The 13,714-nt window shown below is 36.4% G+C and overlaps 1 protein-coding gene across 1 annotated transcript in view; it reads left to right on the top strand.

The window, feature by feature from the left end:
• The window catches only part of TOPAZ1 (testis and ovary specific TOPAZ 1), a 92,543-nt gene extending 79,854 nt beyond the window's left edge, over positions 1-12,689 (top strand). The window contains exons 17-20 of the mRNA XM_038004087.2: positions 1,319-1,483; positions 3,372-3,575; positions 8,822-9,005; positions 12,372-12,689. Coding sequence (XP_037860015.2) covers positions 1,319-1,483; positions 3,372-3,575; positions 8,822-9,005; positions 12,372-12,591 — 773 coding nt within the window. The 3' untranslated portion in view covers positions 12,592-12,689. The remainder of the gene's footprint in view (positions 1-1,318; positions 1,484-3,371; positions 3,576-8,821; positions 9,006-12,371) is intronic.
• Positions 12,690-13,714: the final 1,025 nt, after the last annotated feature.

The following is a 13,714-nucleotide window of genomic DNA, read 5'->3' as shown; positions in this document are numbered from 1 at the left end:
ATATTCTTAAAACACTTAGAACATTCCTAACACATAGTATAACTCTGTTAGGTCAATCAATCAAGTGGACTCTAGTAATTGAAAAGCTCCTTTTTAAAGCTTTATACTACTGAAAGCTTTCTTTTGTCATGATGTATTTGAATTATCAACTTTTTCTTCAATACTTTTTACATTCGCTGTGCTGGGAAAGCCACAAAAGAAAAAGGTTACTTCTACATTTAGTCCAGTTGAAAAAGAGCACCAAAATGTGATTTGAATGTTATATAGAGTAATGTTTCACTATGTGTATAATGATTGAGTAAATTAGGTAAATGATAAAATATTGACATTTCTAACATCTTAGTACCTCAGTGTTCTGTACTACGGTCTCCCATTGTTTTTTTCAATGTGAAAATCAGGGCAGAAATTAAGGAACTTCAGCATTATAGGTCATATTCTCTTTTTTTAAAGAGGGTCTGAGATCTGTTGGTTTGAGGGTCCTAGGATGGGTGTGATGGGTACATGGGAGTTAATTTTATTGTTATCTTTTATAACGTATATTAGATATTCTTCTGTATACAACAATGATTTCATAATATAAATTGTTTTTAAAATAGAAATTGTGAAGAAAAGCTATTCACTGGCCGAGCGAGGTGGCTGACACCTGTAATCCCAGCATTTTGGGAGGCCAAGGCAGGCAGATCACGAGGTCAGGAGATTGAGACCATCCTGGCTAACACAGTGAAACCCCGACTCTACTAAACATACAAAAAATTAGCTGGATGTGGTGGCACATGCCTATAGTCCCAGCTACTCAGGAGGCTGAGGCAGGAGAATCGCTTGAACCTGGGAGGCGGAGGTTGCGGTGAGCCAAGATTGCGCCACTGCACTCCAGCCTGGGCAACAGAATGAGACTCCATCTCAAAAAAAAAAAAAAAAGAAAAGAAAAACTATTCCCCAGTAATACCAAAAACTAAATTATTTATTGCGAAATTGTTAAATTTGTCCACACGAATAATATTTTATGTTAAAGCAAATATTTGTGATAATCTGAACTTTTTTGTATAAAAAATAAACATTACCTTTAAAATTAGTAATTGACTAGTACACTTAGATGAAGAATTAATTAAAAATAAGTTTAACAAAGTGGCCATTCGCTTGCATCTTCTTCAGATGATGATCATCACTATATACGTTATTTCTAAAAAATTTGAGCCATGGTTATCTTCTTTAAGTTTTGCCTATTTCCCCAAAAGATATTTTGAAATACTAGTTGTGATTATACTGTTAAGTGTCATTTTCATAGTATAAACTATTCATATTTTTTTCTTTTTGGAAGAGTCAGAATGGATAATCGATACGCCTCTGTGGCCTTGTGATAGACTGGATGTGCTTAATCGACATAATTTGCTCTGTACAATTGCACATGAAACCTTAGCCAAGAGCCTTTATAGACAGACATTTGAAGTTTTGCAGAATCTACCAGGTTTTCAAAATTCCCAAGGTATGTTTTTTAAAAGTCTATCTTAATTATGTCTTGCCCATCTGGTGTTTAACTGTTAATAAAAAACAGTTATCCACCTGTTTTGATTGAGTTTTATATTCCAGCATATTTTTTAATGAAGTAGTTTTCTGTAAAATGTGTTCTTTGCAAATTGAATATGCTTTCCTGATGGTTTTAAAAAATCTGAGATGCTTATCTTTGGGTTGTTTGTCAGCAGCTCCTAAGACAAGCATTTTTATCATTCCCTTTTCCCTACTTCTGTCATCAGCAGACAATATGTTTAAATGCCCCGAGCAAGCTTTTTCTCTTATCACTGAATAAATACAGAACTTAGTTTACATTACCTAGGAACACAGGTAAACGTGAAAGAAATGGAGGAAATGAAACAGATGCCAAGTTCAAAGAAACACCAATGTGGGCAATGGTAGTTAGTACTCTTGAATGTTGGGTGTCCATGAGCAAAAGCTTTCGGTCAAGAATGAGCTATGTGATAGATTCAGAAGATATTGAAAACGTTAACTTGAGGGCCTCCCCTCAGTACTTTCATCGTACTATCTATAAATTTTCATTTTCCCACTTAATTCCACTGTGCTCCTGTATTGTAATTAGTGTTCTTATCTGTTTCTCCTTACATAAAGTGAGCTCAATCAAGATGGTACTATTTTCTTTACCTTGGTGTTCCTGGCCCAATGACTGCTATCTAGCAATCTTTTAATATACAATTAGTTGGTAATGAAATAAAGTAGTAATAGGGAGAGACAGATAGTTGTGCGAGATTTTGGAAGACCCTAAATGTCAGACTAAAGGAGTTTTATTCTCTGTGTATAAAAAGGGGTCACTAGAATTTTGGGTCTAGGGAGTAATATAATTAAGTTGGTGTTTCAGGAAAGTTCTTCTGGCAGTAGTGTTTAGGAAAAGACTAAAAGTAGAGAGATTAATTTGCTGATAAGGCCTGGATAACTAAAAGATTCTAAAGCAGTAAAGAACTACAGTCTAGCTCACAGACCCAACTGACTGAATGTAAGGAATAAAAGAGAAGTCTCTAAGATGACTTCTTTTTCTTCTAAGAATGACTGAAGGAATAGAAAACCCATTAAAGGATTGTTTTAAATTTGGCAGTAAATATTTATTAGGGGATGATTTATTTTTAGTCGAGGGATATATAAGGCCAAGGTCTGAACTGTAGATATAATACGAACAGAATTGAGAAATTATTCAAGACACTGCAGATACACAGTCACACGTGGGGATCAAATACAGAGGTCTTAAGGCATCATCTGAAATTTTTGTCAAGCTTCTTTTTATCTTCTCTATTGCAAAGGAAGTTAATGGTTTTTCTTCATGCTTTTTCATTTCTTACTTAGAGACTATGTAAGATAGGCTGGGCACCGTGGCCCATGCCTGTAATCCCAGCACTTTGGGAGGCCGAGGCAGGCAGTTCACTTGAGCCCAGGAATTTGAGATCAGACGATATGGGCGCATTCAGGGTGGTATGGCTGTAGATGAGCCCAGGAATTTGAAACTAGTCTGGGCAACATGGTGAAACCCTGTCTCTGCAAAAAATATAAAAATTAGCCAGGCCTGGTGGACGTGTAGTCCAAGCTACTCAGGAGGCTGAGGCGGGAGGATGACTTGAGCCCAGGAGGTGAAGGTTGCAGTGAGTCAAGATCGTGCCACTGCACTCTAGCCTGGCCAACAGAGTGAGACCTGTCTCAAAAAAGGAGAAGAAAAATAAAGAGAATATATAACATGATTGCATTTTAGTGACTGTGACTCCTATAATGGGTAAGAAAGGGTCAAGGGGAGGAGAAATAAAAAGGAATATGAGATGGAGGTTTGAGACACTAAGATAAATCAATTTTATTATGTCATTTTTTTTTTATTCCAGAAACTGTGGAAGTCTCACAATATAGCCTTCTTTTTAATAAGCTTCTAGGTTCCTGTGTAGAAAGCAATAGTCTTGGTATGTCATCCTCTGTGGCGGAATTCATGATTTCAAAGAGCATCCCTATTGATTTTTCCTTTCTTAGAAGATTAATTACTTCTTTAGGAAGGAGTCGTTTATGGCTCAAAGCCAGAGCCCACTACAAAAGTAAGTTACATTTAAAATGTTTTAATATATTGGTTTATAATTTTATTCTCTAACCCAGAATTTATAATATTTAAGATTAGATATTTATATGTATTAAAAGAGCAGTAATACGTATTCATATGTAGTGGTCTCAACAGATCTGTGCTCTCTTTTGAAACCTACTGTTTCTCTTCTGTTTGCAATTGCTTTCCTTATTTCCAGTCTTTCCAATTTCCAATCTTTATTTCTTGCACAGTAGCTTGTCCGCTAGAGGGCGAGCAAAGGGAACAAATAACAGGATAGAACCAGTTTGGCATATCTTATAAATAATACAGGCATAAAACAGTTGGGTAGAATGAAGTTTAAAGAATATCTATGTTTTTATTTATCTCTGCTGTATCCCTAATTGTTATAACTAAGAATATTCAATAGCAGGTCACATCAGAAACACAAAGGCTGTCATACCAATGCAACATGGTATGTGTTTTTCACATGGCTTTTAGTAATAGAACTTTGTTAATCTACTTACAGCTGTTGTTCTCTAACAAATAAGCCTGGAAAACTAGTGCTTTCTCTAGTCCAAGCCACCTCGCAGGTATTTTAATTAGAAAATAATTCCATGTAGGTTCTAGATCTAGAAAAGAATTGTTTTTTCTGCCTTCATGCAGTAATTTGTCTTCAACTACCACTGTCATGTATATAACAAATATTTGAGGGCCTACTCTGTGTCACCCTGTACCAGATGTGTCAAATATCCTAGCCACTACTACCTGAGCTGGAAGTGTTTTTCAGGTGGCCAGCTGTGATCAGTGTAGCAGGTGGTAACTTTTTTCCCCCCAACAAAATGGGAAAGAAAATATTAGGGTACATTACAGGTAGTGAGGTTAATTATTTGATAAAATTTTCATTTCAGTTGCATGTATGCACGTATGTATACTGGGTCATTATATAAAATGTGTTTCTGGTAGGTTATAATCAAAAAAAGTTTTGAAAGTTGTGATTTCTTAAAAAGGGTGATCAGAAATTTAGAGGAAAGATAGAATTGTTTGTTCATAACACCTAATTTCAATTGTGTAGTTATGTTTCAACTCTTTATACTATTTACCTTCAGACTTCTAGAAACCATACACACGCACATATAGGTGTGTGTATGTGATTTTAGTTTCTAGAATTGAAGTTAATGGGAATAATTTATTTTTCATGTAACTGCAACTTGGGGGAGATGCCATCAGAAGGTGTTTATATGCCATAGGAACAAGTATAAGCTCAGACATTTAAATGAGATTTTTATAAATATTTCTATTTTTTAGTTGGAAATAAAATTTTATATTAAAGCATCTAAACTTTATCACTTTAAAAAATTTTAACAACTTTACAGAAGTATAATTCAAATGCCATACAATTCACCCATTTAAAGTATACAAGTCAATGGTTTTGCCGTATCTGAGAGTTGGGTAACCATCACCATAATCAACTTTAGAATATTTTATTCACACCAGAAAGAAACCTCATATCCATTAGCAGTCACGCCTCATTCCCGCAAATCTATTCAGCCTTAGTAAGAATTACTTCTAATGATTTTTTTTAGCAGTGCAGTTTTATTTGTTTTTTGTTTTGTTTGTTTGGTTTTTTTTGTGAGACAGAGTCTTGCTTTGTCGCCCAGGCTGGAGTGCAGTGTCCCGATCTCGGCTCACTGCAAGCTTGGCCACCGGGGTTCACGCCATTTTCCTGCCTCAGCCTCCCAAGTAGCTGGGACTACAAGCGCCCGCCACCATACCCGGCTAATTTTTTGTATTTTTAGTAGAGAAGGGGTTTAACTGTGTTCACCAGGATGATCTCAATCTCCTGACCTCGTGATCCGCCTACTTCAGCTCCCTAAAGTGCTGGGATTACAGGCGTGAGCCACCGCGCCCAGCCTAGCAGTGTGTTAAAGCAATTAATGCCTGTGTACAGTACAGTATCTTTGTTATTGGAACTTTTCCTTTTATCTAATCACACGTATTCCTTATATGCAGTGTAACTTCTGAGACTTATGCAGGTGAGGTTACGGGGTAAAGAGTCTTTTTGTTTTTTAAAGAATGTCACTGAATTATAAAACCATGAATAAAAATGAGTCATTTACAGCCAAATGAGTAATTTATAGCCACTGATCAGTCTTCAAAACATCTCATTTTCTAACAACGTTGACATTAAATTATATTGGAACTCCTTTTGGATTTATCTTCAGACATAGCTTAACATTGCAAGAAGAGCCTTTCAGTGGTGTATAACCATGTCTAGTAGTACTTTATTTGGTACTTAAGACTGACTTTCTTCAAGGCACTGTTAAGACTTAGTGCCAGTGCCTTTGTTTTGACTTTGTTAAAACTTTTTTTGTTTTAATATTTTTATGACTTTATGGAGATAATTTCACATATCATGAAATTAATTTACTTAAAGTGTATAATACATTCATTTTTGGCATAGTCACAGAGTCATGCAGTCATCACCACTGTTTAAGTTTAGAACATCTTTAACACCTTCAGAAAAAGAAATCTTGTACACATTAACATTTATTCTCCATTCCCTGGTTGTCTCTTCTCTGTCTCCATGAATTTGTCCATTCTAGACAGATCACATAAATGGAATCATTCAATACATGAGTTTTAGTGACTGACTTTTTTTTTTTTTTTGAAGACGGAGTCTCACTCTGTCACCTAGGCTGGAGTGCAGCAGCGCAATCTCGGCTCACTGCAACCTCTGCCTCCCAGGTTCAAGTGATTCTCCTGCCTCAGCCTCCTGAGTAGCTGGGATTACAGATGTGTGCCACCATGCCCAGCTAATTTTGTATTTTTAGTAGAGATGGGGTTTCACCATGTTAGCCAGGTTGGTCTTGAACTCCCAACCTCAGGTGATCCACCCACATCAGCCTCCCAAAGTGCTGGGATTACACGTGTGAGCCACCGTGCCCAGCCATGACTGGCTTCTTAGCCTAGTGTTTTCAGATTTTAATGTTGTAGCATGTATCAATACTTTATTCCTTTTTATTGCTAAACAATATTCTATAGAATGGAATTTGTTTATTTATTCGTTGATGGACAGACATTTGAGTCGTTTTCACTTTTTGGCTATTGTGAATAGTGCTACTTTGAATATTCACATAAGTTTTTATGTGTATATATGCATTCATTTATCTTGGGAGAATTACTGACTCATACAGTAAATCTATATTTAGCTTTTTGCCGAACTGCCAAACTGTTTCCTGAAGAAGCTGCACCATTTTATATTTATATTCCCACCGGCCATGTATGGGATTTCCTAAACATTTCTTTATATCTTCACCAACACTTGTTACTGTGTTTTTTATTTTAGCTTTCCTGCTAGTGGGTGTTAAGTAATATGTCATTACAGTTTTGGTTTTCATATCTCTAATAACTAATGATGTTGAGGACCTTTTCATACAGTTATTGGTCATTCATATATTTTCTTTTGAGAATGTCTATTAAATCCTTTGCCCTTTTTTTTATTGTCAGAGTGTATTCATACATACATACACATGTACGTATGCATTTATATACACTCTGGATACAAATCCCTTGTCAGATATATGAATTACAAATATTTTGTCCATCCTGTTGGACAAAGTTGCCTGTTACTTTCTTGATGGCTTTGCCTTGCTTTCATGCTAGACTAATCAGGAGGAGATTGTCTAGGGACAACAGAGTTGCCTTCCTCATGTTCCTGATTTGTTCTCCCTTGTCCTAAAAATACTGCTTTTCTCTCAGAACTGAGAAGTCAGGAGAGAGATGTTATTAGTGTGTCTTTCCATTACTTCCCCCTCCCCCCAAATCAAATGTGAGTATTTTTCTTCTCACGTTTCATTTTGAGTGAAAAAAATCATATTAGTAGATTTCTGGTTAATCTAGTTAATTTGTTATTTTCTATTTTTTAATTCTGGTAAGAAAAGTTAAATAAGAATGCATGTAAATTATACCTACCAAAAACTAGTGAAGTTAATGAGTTAACAGTTTGTTGCTCCTGGCAGTGATCTAGGGAGGTGGGAATATCTAGTGATTAGGAGTCCAAAATCTGGAACCAGAAAGTGGGCACCCCAAGGAGGGTTAGAGAGCCTGAATGCTTACCAAAAGCCCCTCGTCTATGACATGGGAATAATAGTACCTAATTTCAAAGGTAGCATATTGTCAGATTAAAATGGGGTAAAACCCATGTGTTTATTAGCACATGTACCTGGCACATAGCAGGTCTTCAAAGATTAGCCATTACCCACATTAGAAAGATTTCTTGAAGAAACTTATTCTAACAAAATATTTTAAGCAAAATTTACATACAGATTTAAATTGGTTTCAGTAAAATATAATAATATAAAATTGCCTATATATAATTTGGATGTTCTAGAAGTTTTAAAGGTATTTCCCTATATATCACTGCTAATAAGCACCTAAACAATTTAAAAGTTAAATCTCTTCTCTTAAAAAGTGAAGTTTTAAAAATATGAAATGGTGAGTGTGGCTACAACACACAGATCACCTACAGGATAGAAATGTATTTTATGCCTAGTGCTTAGCACAATGCCGGACATTTAGTAGCAACAGTAAATACTGCATAAACTATAATGGTACTATAAATAACTGTGCTCAAAAATAGTTATTCTGAAATTATCTTGTGTTTACTATGGCTTGAAATAAATGTTGTTTGCCGTAATAAGGCTCAAAAGTCATTTTTCAGAGTTTTTGTTTGTTTGTTTGTTTGTTTTAATGTTTCTCACTTTTTTTTTTTTTTTTTTGAGATAGAGTCTCACACTGTCGCCCAGGCTGGAGTGCAAGGGCACAGTCTCGGCTCACTGCAGCCTCCACCTCCCAGGTTCAAGTGATTCTCCTAACTCAGCCTCCCCAGTTGCTGGGATTACAGGCACCCACCACCACACCTGACTAATTTTTGTATTTTAGTAGGGATGTTTCACCATGTTGGCCAGGCTGGTCTCGAACTACTGACCTCAAGAGATCCACCCGCCTCAGCCTCCCAGAATGCTGGGATTACCGGCATGAATCACCACGCCCAGCCCTTCTCACTTTTTATTTAATGTTTCAAAAACACTTTACAAAGAATAATGTCAAATATACTAGGATAAGCTATCGTGTAATTTGTTAATCTACTTCTAATGTGAAGATGTATTCTGTGTAAGTAATTATCACCTGTAGGTATTTCAGAAATCTAGGTTTTTACCTATTGGGTTTTAGTAAAGTTTGACCTATTATTTGATTTTTCAGGTGCTCTTTCCTTGGGTTGCTACCCACCACTGGAAGGAAATTTATACCGAAAACTTCTTCTAATTCCATCTTATTTATCTGAGATTGAAATGCTCTTAGCTATTGAAATCTTCATGGTATCTAATGCTAGTAGTATTCAGAGTCCTGGAACTTCTACACAGATACTGCAGATAGTTTTGAAAAGGTTGGTTGACGTAACTTTAACTGCGTTCTGAATGTAGATCTTGGCTCCCTACTCCCACCCTAGAATGTAAATGTTTTATGTGTTTTTATATATACATATATATTTATGTATATATTTATATGTGTACTTTGTGTGTATATTGCAAACTCTAGTATCATTTAAATTGAGAAAGGATTAGACCTGTTTGAGGCTTAAAACTTAAAACCAAACAAGTTAGTAGCATTCAGTAAACACTTTAGCAACTTCAGAGATACAGTTAAATATTCAAAGAGATGGATCCTCTTTAGGTACCAACCTTTCTTGTGTTTAGAGATCAGTACCTATAAAAATCTCTAGTCAACTCAAAAGATCAAAGGACTAGGGTCTAAAAGGGAAATACGTGATCATTTATTAGGTTCAGCCAGGAATAACATTGAAGATAAAGCCATCAGCCTAGTTTCTATATTTTATAATGCTATATATGCATAAATATTATAAAGTAGGTACTGTCCCAGAGTGACACCCTTTCATGTAATTTTGTTTGGAATCCTAGAATTTAGGCATACAGTAGATGGTGTGCCTAAATGGTAGTATGCCATATGATTTCTTGTCAGCCTTATCCAGGAAACTTGGAATATAACGATCTCTTGGGAATCCTGTTTTAGAGCTTCTTGACAAGAATTTTGCTTTAGTTTACAGGTGCGACAAACCAGATCCTCTGGTTGAATATTACATTAGTTATCTATTGCTGTGGAATAAAGTATCCCTGGACCTAATGGCTTAAAACAGCAAATAGTATCTTAGTATCTGTGGGTCAGAAATTTCAGAGAGGTTTAGCTGGATTGTCCTGGCTCAGGGATTTTCGTGTGACTCAGAGTTTCTCCACATAGTTGGAGTCAGGATGTTGTCAAAAACTTTAGTCACCTACATGATAGCTTACTGGAGCTAGAGGATCCTTTTCCTTGAGGACTCACTCAAATACTTATGGGGTGGAAGCCTCGGTTTACCACATGGGCCTCTCCATAGGTTGGTTAAGTGTCTTCATGACATGACTGACAGCTAATTTCTCCCAGAATGAGTGATCCAAGAAAGAAAAAGCAAGGAGGAAACTGCAGGGTCTTTTGTGACCTATATCAAGCAAGAACTATGAAGAGTCTGAGATTTTATCCTATTTGCAAGCTACAAGCTAACCTGCCACAGTTTCATAGATGGTAGCATAAGAGACAAGACTCCTGTGTTGGAGACAGAGGAATTTATTATTTGTGGTACGGCAAACAGCATGATTATCTACATATTTGCATCATTTCCTCTTGCTCCTAAGTCCCATAGATGGGCCTACATGGATACCTACATATGCCATAAGTTCTGTAACAGGAGAGGAGTGCCCAGCTTAGGAAACCCAAATCTTTTATGAGTAATAAGCATACCTGCCCTTTGCTTTGCAGGGAGGTACTATCTCCATCATCTAAGACTATGAGCAAACCTGCCCTTTGCTCCAGGAGGAAAACCTATCTTTATCTTTCAAGGTTGTTCACTATATAATCCTGGTAATTTAGAACAAAGGGTAGGCAGTGACTCTTGCAAAACTTCACAAACTCAAGAGATCCATGGAGAGTTGTCATCCAACAACCTAGTATCCAAAGTTAAATACTGTCACTTCTGCTCTCCTTTGTTGTAGGTGAGTCTTTTGGTCCAGCTGACACTTAAGGGGAAGAGAATTATGAAGTAAAATATTTTAGTTCCACTTTCAAAAAAACCCACTAAAAGTCATCTTTTTTCTTATAGTTCTTTTTTTTTTATTTTATTTTTATTTTTTTTTTCAGAGTGCTTCCTTATTTACCACTGTGCAGTATGGTAGGTAAGGCATCTAGGCTCCCCATGATCCGAATGAGGTCATGGTTTTCTCATAGCTTTCTATTCCCCACACACATGCAACTTCTTTATTTATTTCTTGAATTTGGAAGGTATTTGTAACCATAGTGCATAACTAGTGGCGTACCTAAATCTTTGATTTTGTCCAAGCCAATATATTTTCTCTATTGTCATTATCATGCTAAGCCCTGCCTTGTTACATTTACCTCTCTCTATGAGAGAATTGTATTCATCTTTAGACTTTTTTAAACTGCACATGGTTGGCATGTGCACCACCTACCAGATTCCCGGGCACCTCTTTCTAAGCTAGAATGTACTAGAAGGCACCTGGCCAGTCATTCCTCTCTGTGACCACTAGTTCCTGTTTCAAGTGCAAGCCCTCACTCTTGTCACTCTGGACCACACCGTGATGTTAATGCAGATAGGCTCCTACTCAGAACTTGCTGCTGGGCCCCGCAGATACCAAGAGTAGGAAGCAGTGAACACAAAGAAAAAAGTGATGCTTTATGTAACAGCCACATCTCTATTTTAAATAGTTCCCATTCCCTGCCCCAGAGGAAAAACTGACGTAAGGTGGGAATTTTATGCAAGTCAATGCAGTGACAATTGATTGCAGATGGAGCTGGTAGAAAAATTATTAGAAAAATTAATTCTAGCACTTAAGGAAGCACCCTAAATCAGGATTGAAGAAAATAACCAGAAATATAATAAAGCCCCTATAGCTATACAATTTGCTACCAGACATTAGCTACATATTAAGTATTTCCTTATAACTAAAAATAGTCAATATCAAAGTACAACTAACATGTGAACGTTAATTCTAAACTGGATTACATTTAGTATTTTATGCATTCTCTTGAAAAGATACAGGTAATTAGCTGTGTTCTAGATCAGTATTTTTCAAACTGGGTTGCAGACTATTTGTGTGGTGAAATCAATTTAGGGTGTTACAACCAGCATTATTTTTAAAATCAGGGTTTTTGTCATCAGGGTAAGTCTTGTTTTGTGAAATTTACTTTTTATGTATGAAGGTATATACTGGGCCATAATATGTCTTTTTTTTGGACAGAGTCTTGCCCTATCACTCAGGCTAGAGTGCAGTAGTGCAATCATAGCTCACTGCAACCTCAACTTCCTGGGCTCAAGCCATCCTCCCACCTCAGCCTCCTGAGCAACTGGGACTACAGGTGCACGTCATCATACCCAGCTAGTTTTAAAATTTTTTGTAGAGACAAAGGTCTCACTGTGTTGCTCAGGCTGATCTTGAGCTCCTGGCCTCAAGCGATCCCCCCAACCTGAGCCTCCAAATCGTTGAGCTTATACCACTACGCCTGACCAAAATGCCTTTCTTACTGTGGGTCATGATCAAAAAAGTTTGAAAGCCACTTTTAGAAGAATATGGTGAAAAGACGATCATAGCTTAGTATCAGTAAATGTAAATTACTATCTTTTGAAGAAACTATATAGCTTATCTTTTTTAAGAGTTTCTGACTTTATGAGGTGTTCATTTTATAGGTGTGAAGACAACCAGTCTCGGAGCAATGATGATTATCAAGCTGCAGTAGAAAGGTTAATTATGGCTGCTCGTATATCAGATCCAAAGCTTTTTGTTAAACACATGACTGTCAATGTTAATAAGGAACAGGTTTATAGTTTGGGACATTGTTCTGCCCTGAAATGGTTAAAAGAGAATATGAAGTGGGCTGGAAAGGTTTGGCTTTTCAGTAACCATTAGTTAATAAAGTCTGCTCTTTTTCTTTTTTTCTTTTTTTTTTTAGTTCAAGTAATCATTGTTGAAAATAAAGGCAATAAAAATAGACAGTTTTCACCATATTCAGCTCTTTGACTTTATTGGCTTACAGCAAGTTAATAGTTTTAAAGCCCTAAAAATTTTTATTGATACGTAATTTTCAGTGAGTTTATTCACACAGAAAAGTGACTTTTCAGATTACTTTTTGACTTTAAAAGAAACTAAGCATATTAAATCCCAATTTATTCTGAAATCCAAAACTGAATACTGTGCAGCATTTAATAAGAGGGAGACATAACAGGGAAAATATACAAGCAGGTAACTGGAATTTTCAGAAAAACATTTAGGGTTATGAAATAGGTTTAGTGTGTACTCAGTCCAGTCTCTAAAGCTATACTACATCTGTAATCAAGAATAATAATATAATATTGAAAATGAACACAAAAATTCAGAATACTTTCTGAATTACACCAAAAAAGTTTAAATTACCCTCAGAATGGTTTTCCTTTCGTGTATCTTAGAATACTAGATGAGTTTTGAAAATTTATGTGCATTACACTAGATAAGACACAAATATACCCAAAACTTAATTATCTAAACAAGGATTCTTCCTTCCAAACCAATTTAGGAAGTTAAAGCTCTTCTGAAGTCATATTCAGAATCTATATCACATTCTCCAAGGTGGTAGTCCTCATCTTTGATACTTTAAACCATAATTTAAAATTGTTTAGATTTTAAAAAGTATGAATAAGGTGAGTAATAAGTTGTAACTAAGGGGACTGAAAGTATTTTTTTTTTTTTTCCTGAGAAAGGGTCTTACTCTGTGCCCAGGCTGGAGTACAGTGGCATGATCATGGGTCATTGCAGCCTCAACCTCCCGGGCTCAAGTGATCCTCCCATCTCAGCCTCCCATGTAGCTGAGACTACAGGTATGCACTGCCATGCCCAGCTAATTTTTGGTTTTTGTTTTTGTTTTGAAATGGGGTTTGGCTATGTTGCCCAGGCTGGTCTCAAACTTCTAGACTCAAGCTATCTGCCCACCTTGGCCTCCCAAAGTACTGGGATTACAGGCACGGGCCACCGTGCCCAGCTGGACCGAAAGTATTTC

The sequence above is a fragment of the Chlorocebus sabaeus genome, chromosome 22 (genome assembly GCF_047675955.1).
Source record: "Chlorocebus sabaeus isolate Y175 chromosome 22, mChlSab1.0.hap1, whole genome shotgun sequence".
Taxonomy (NCBI): domain Eukaryota; kingdom Metazoa; phylum Chordata; class Mammalia; order Primates; family Cercopithecidae; genus Chlorocebus; species Chlorocebus sabaeus.
This window is presented reverse-complemented; position numbering and strand designations above follow the sequence as displayed.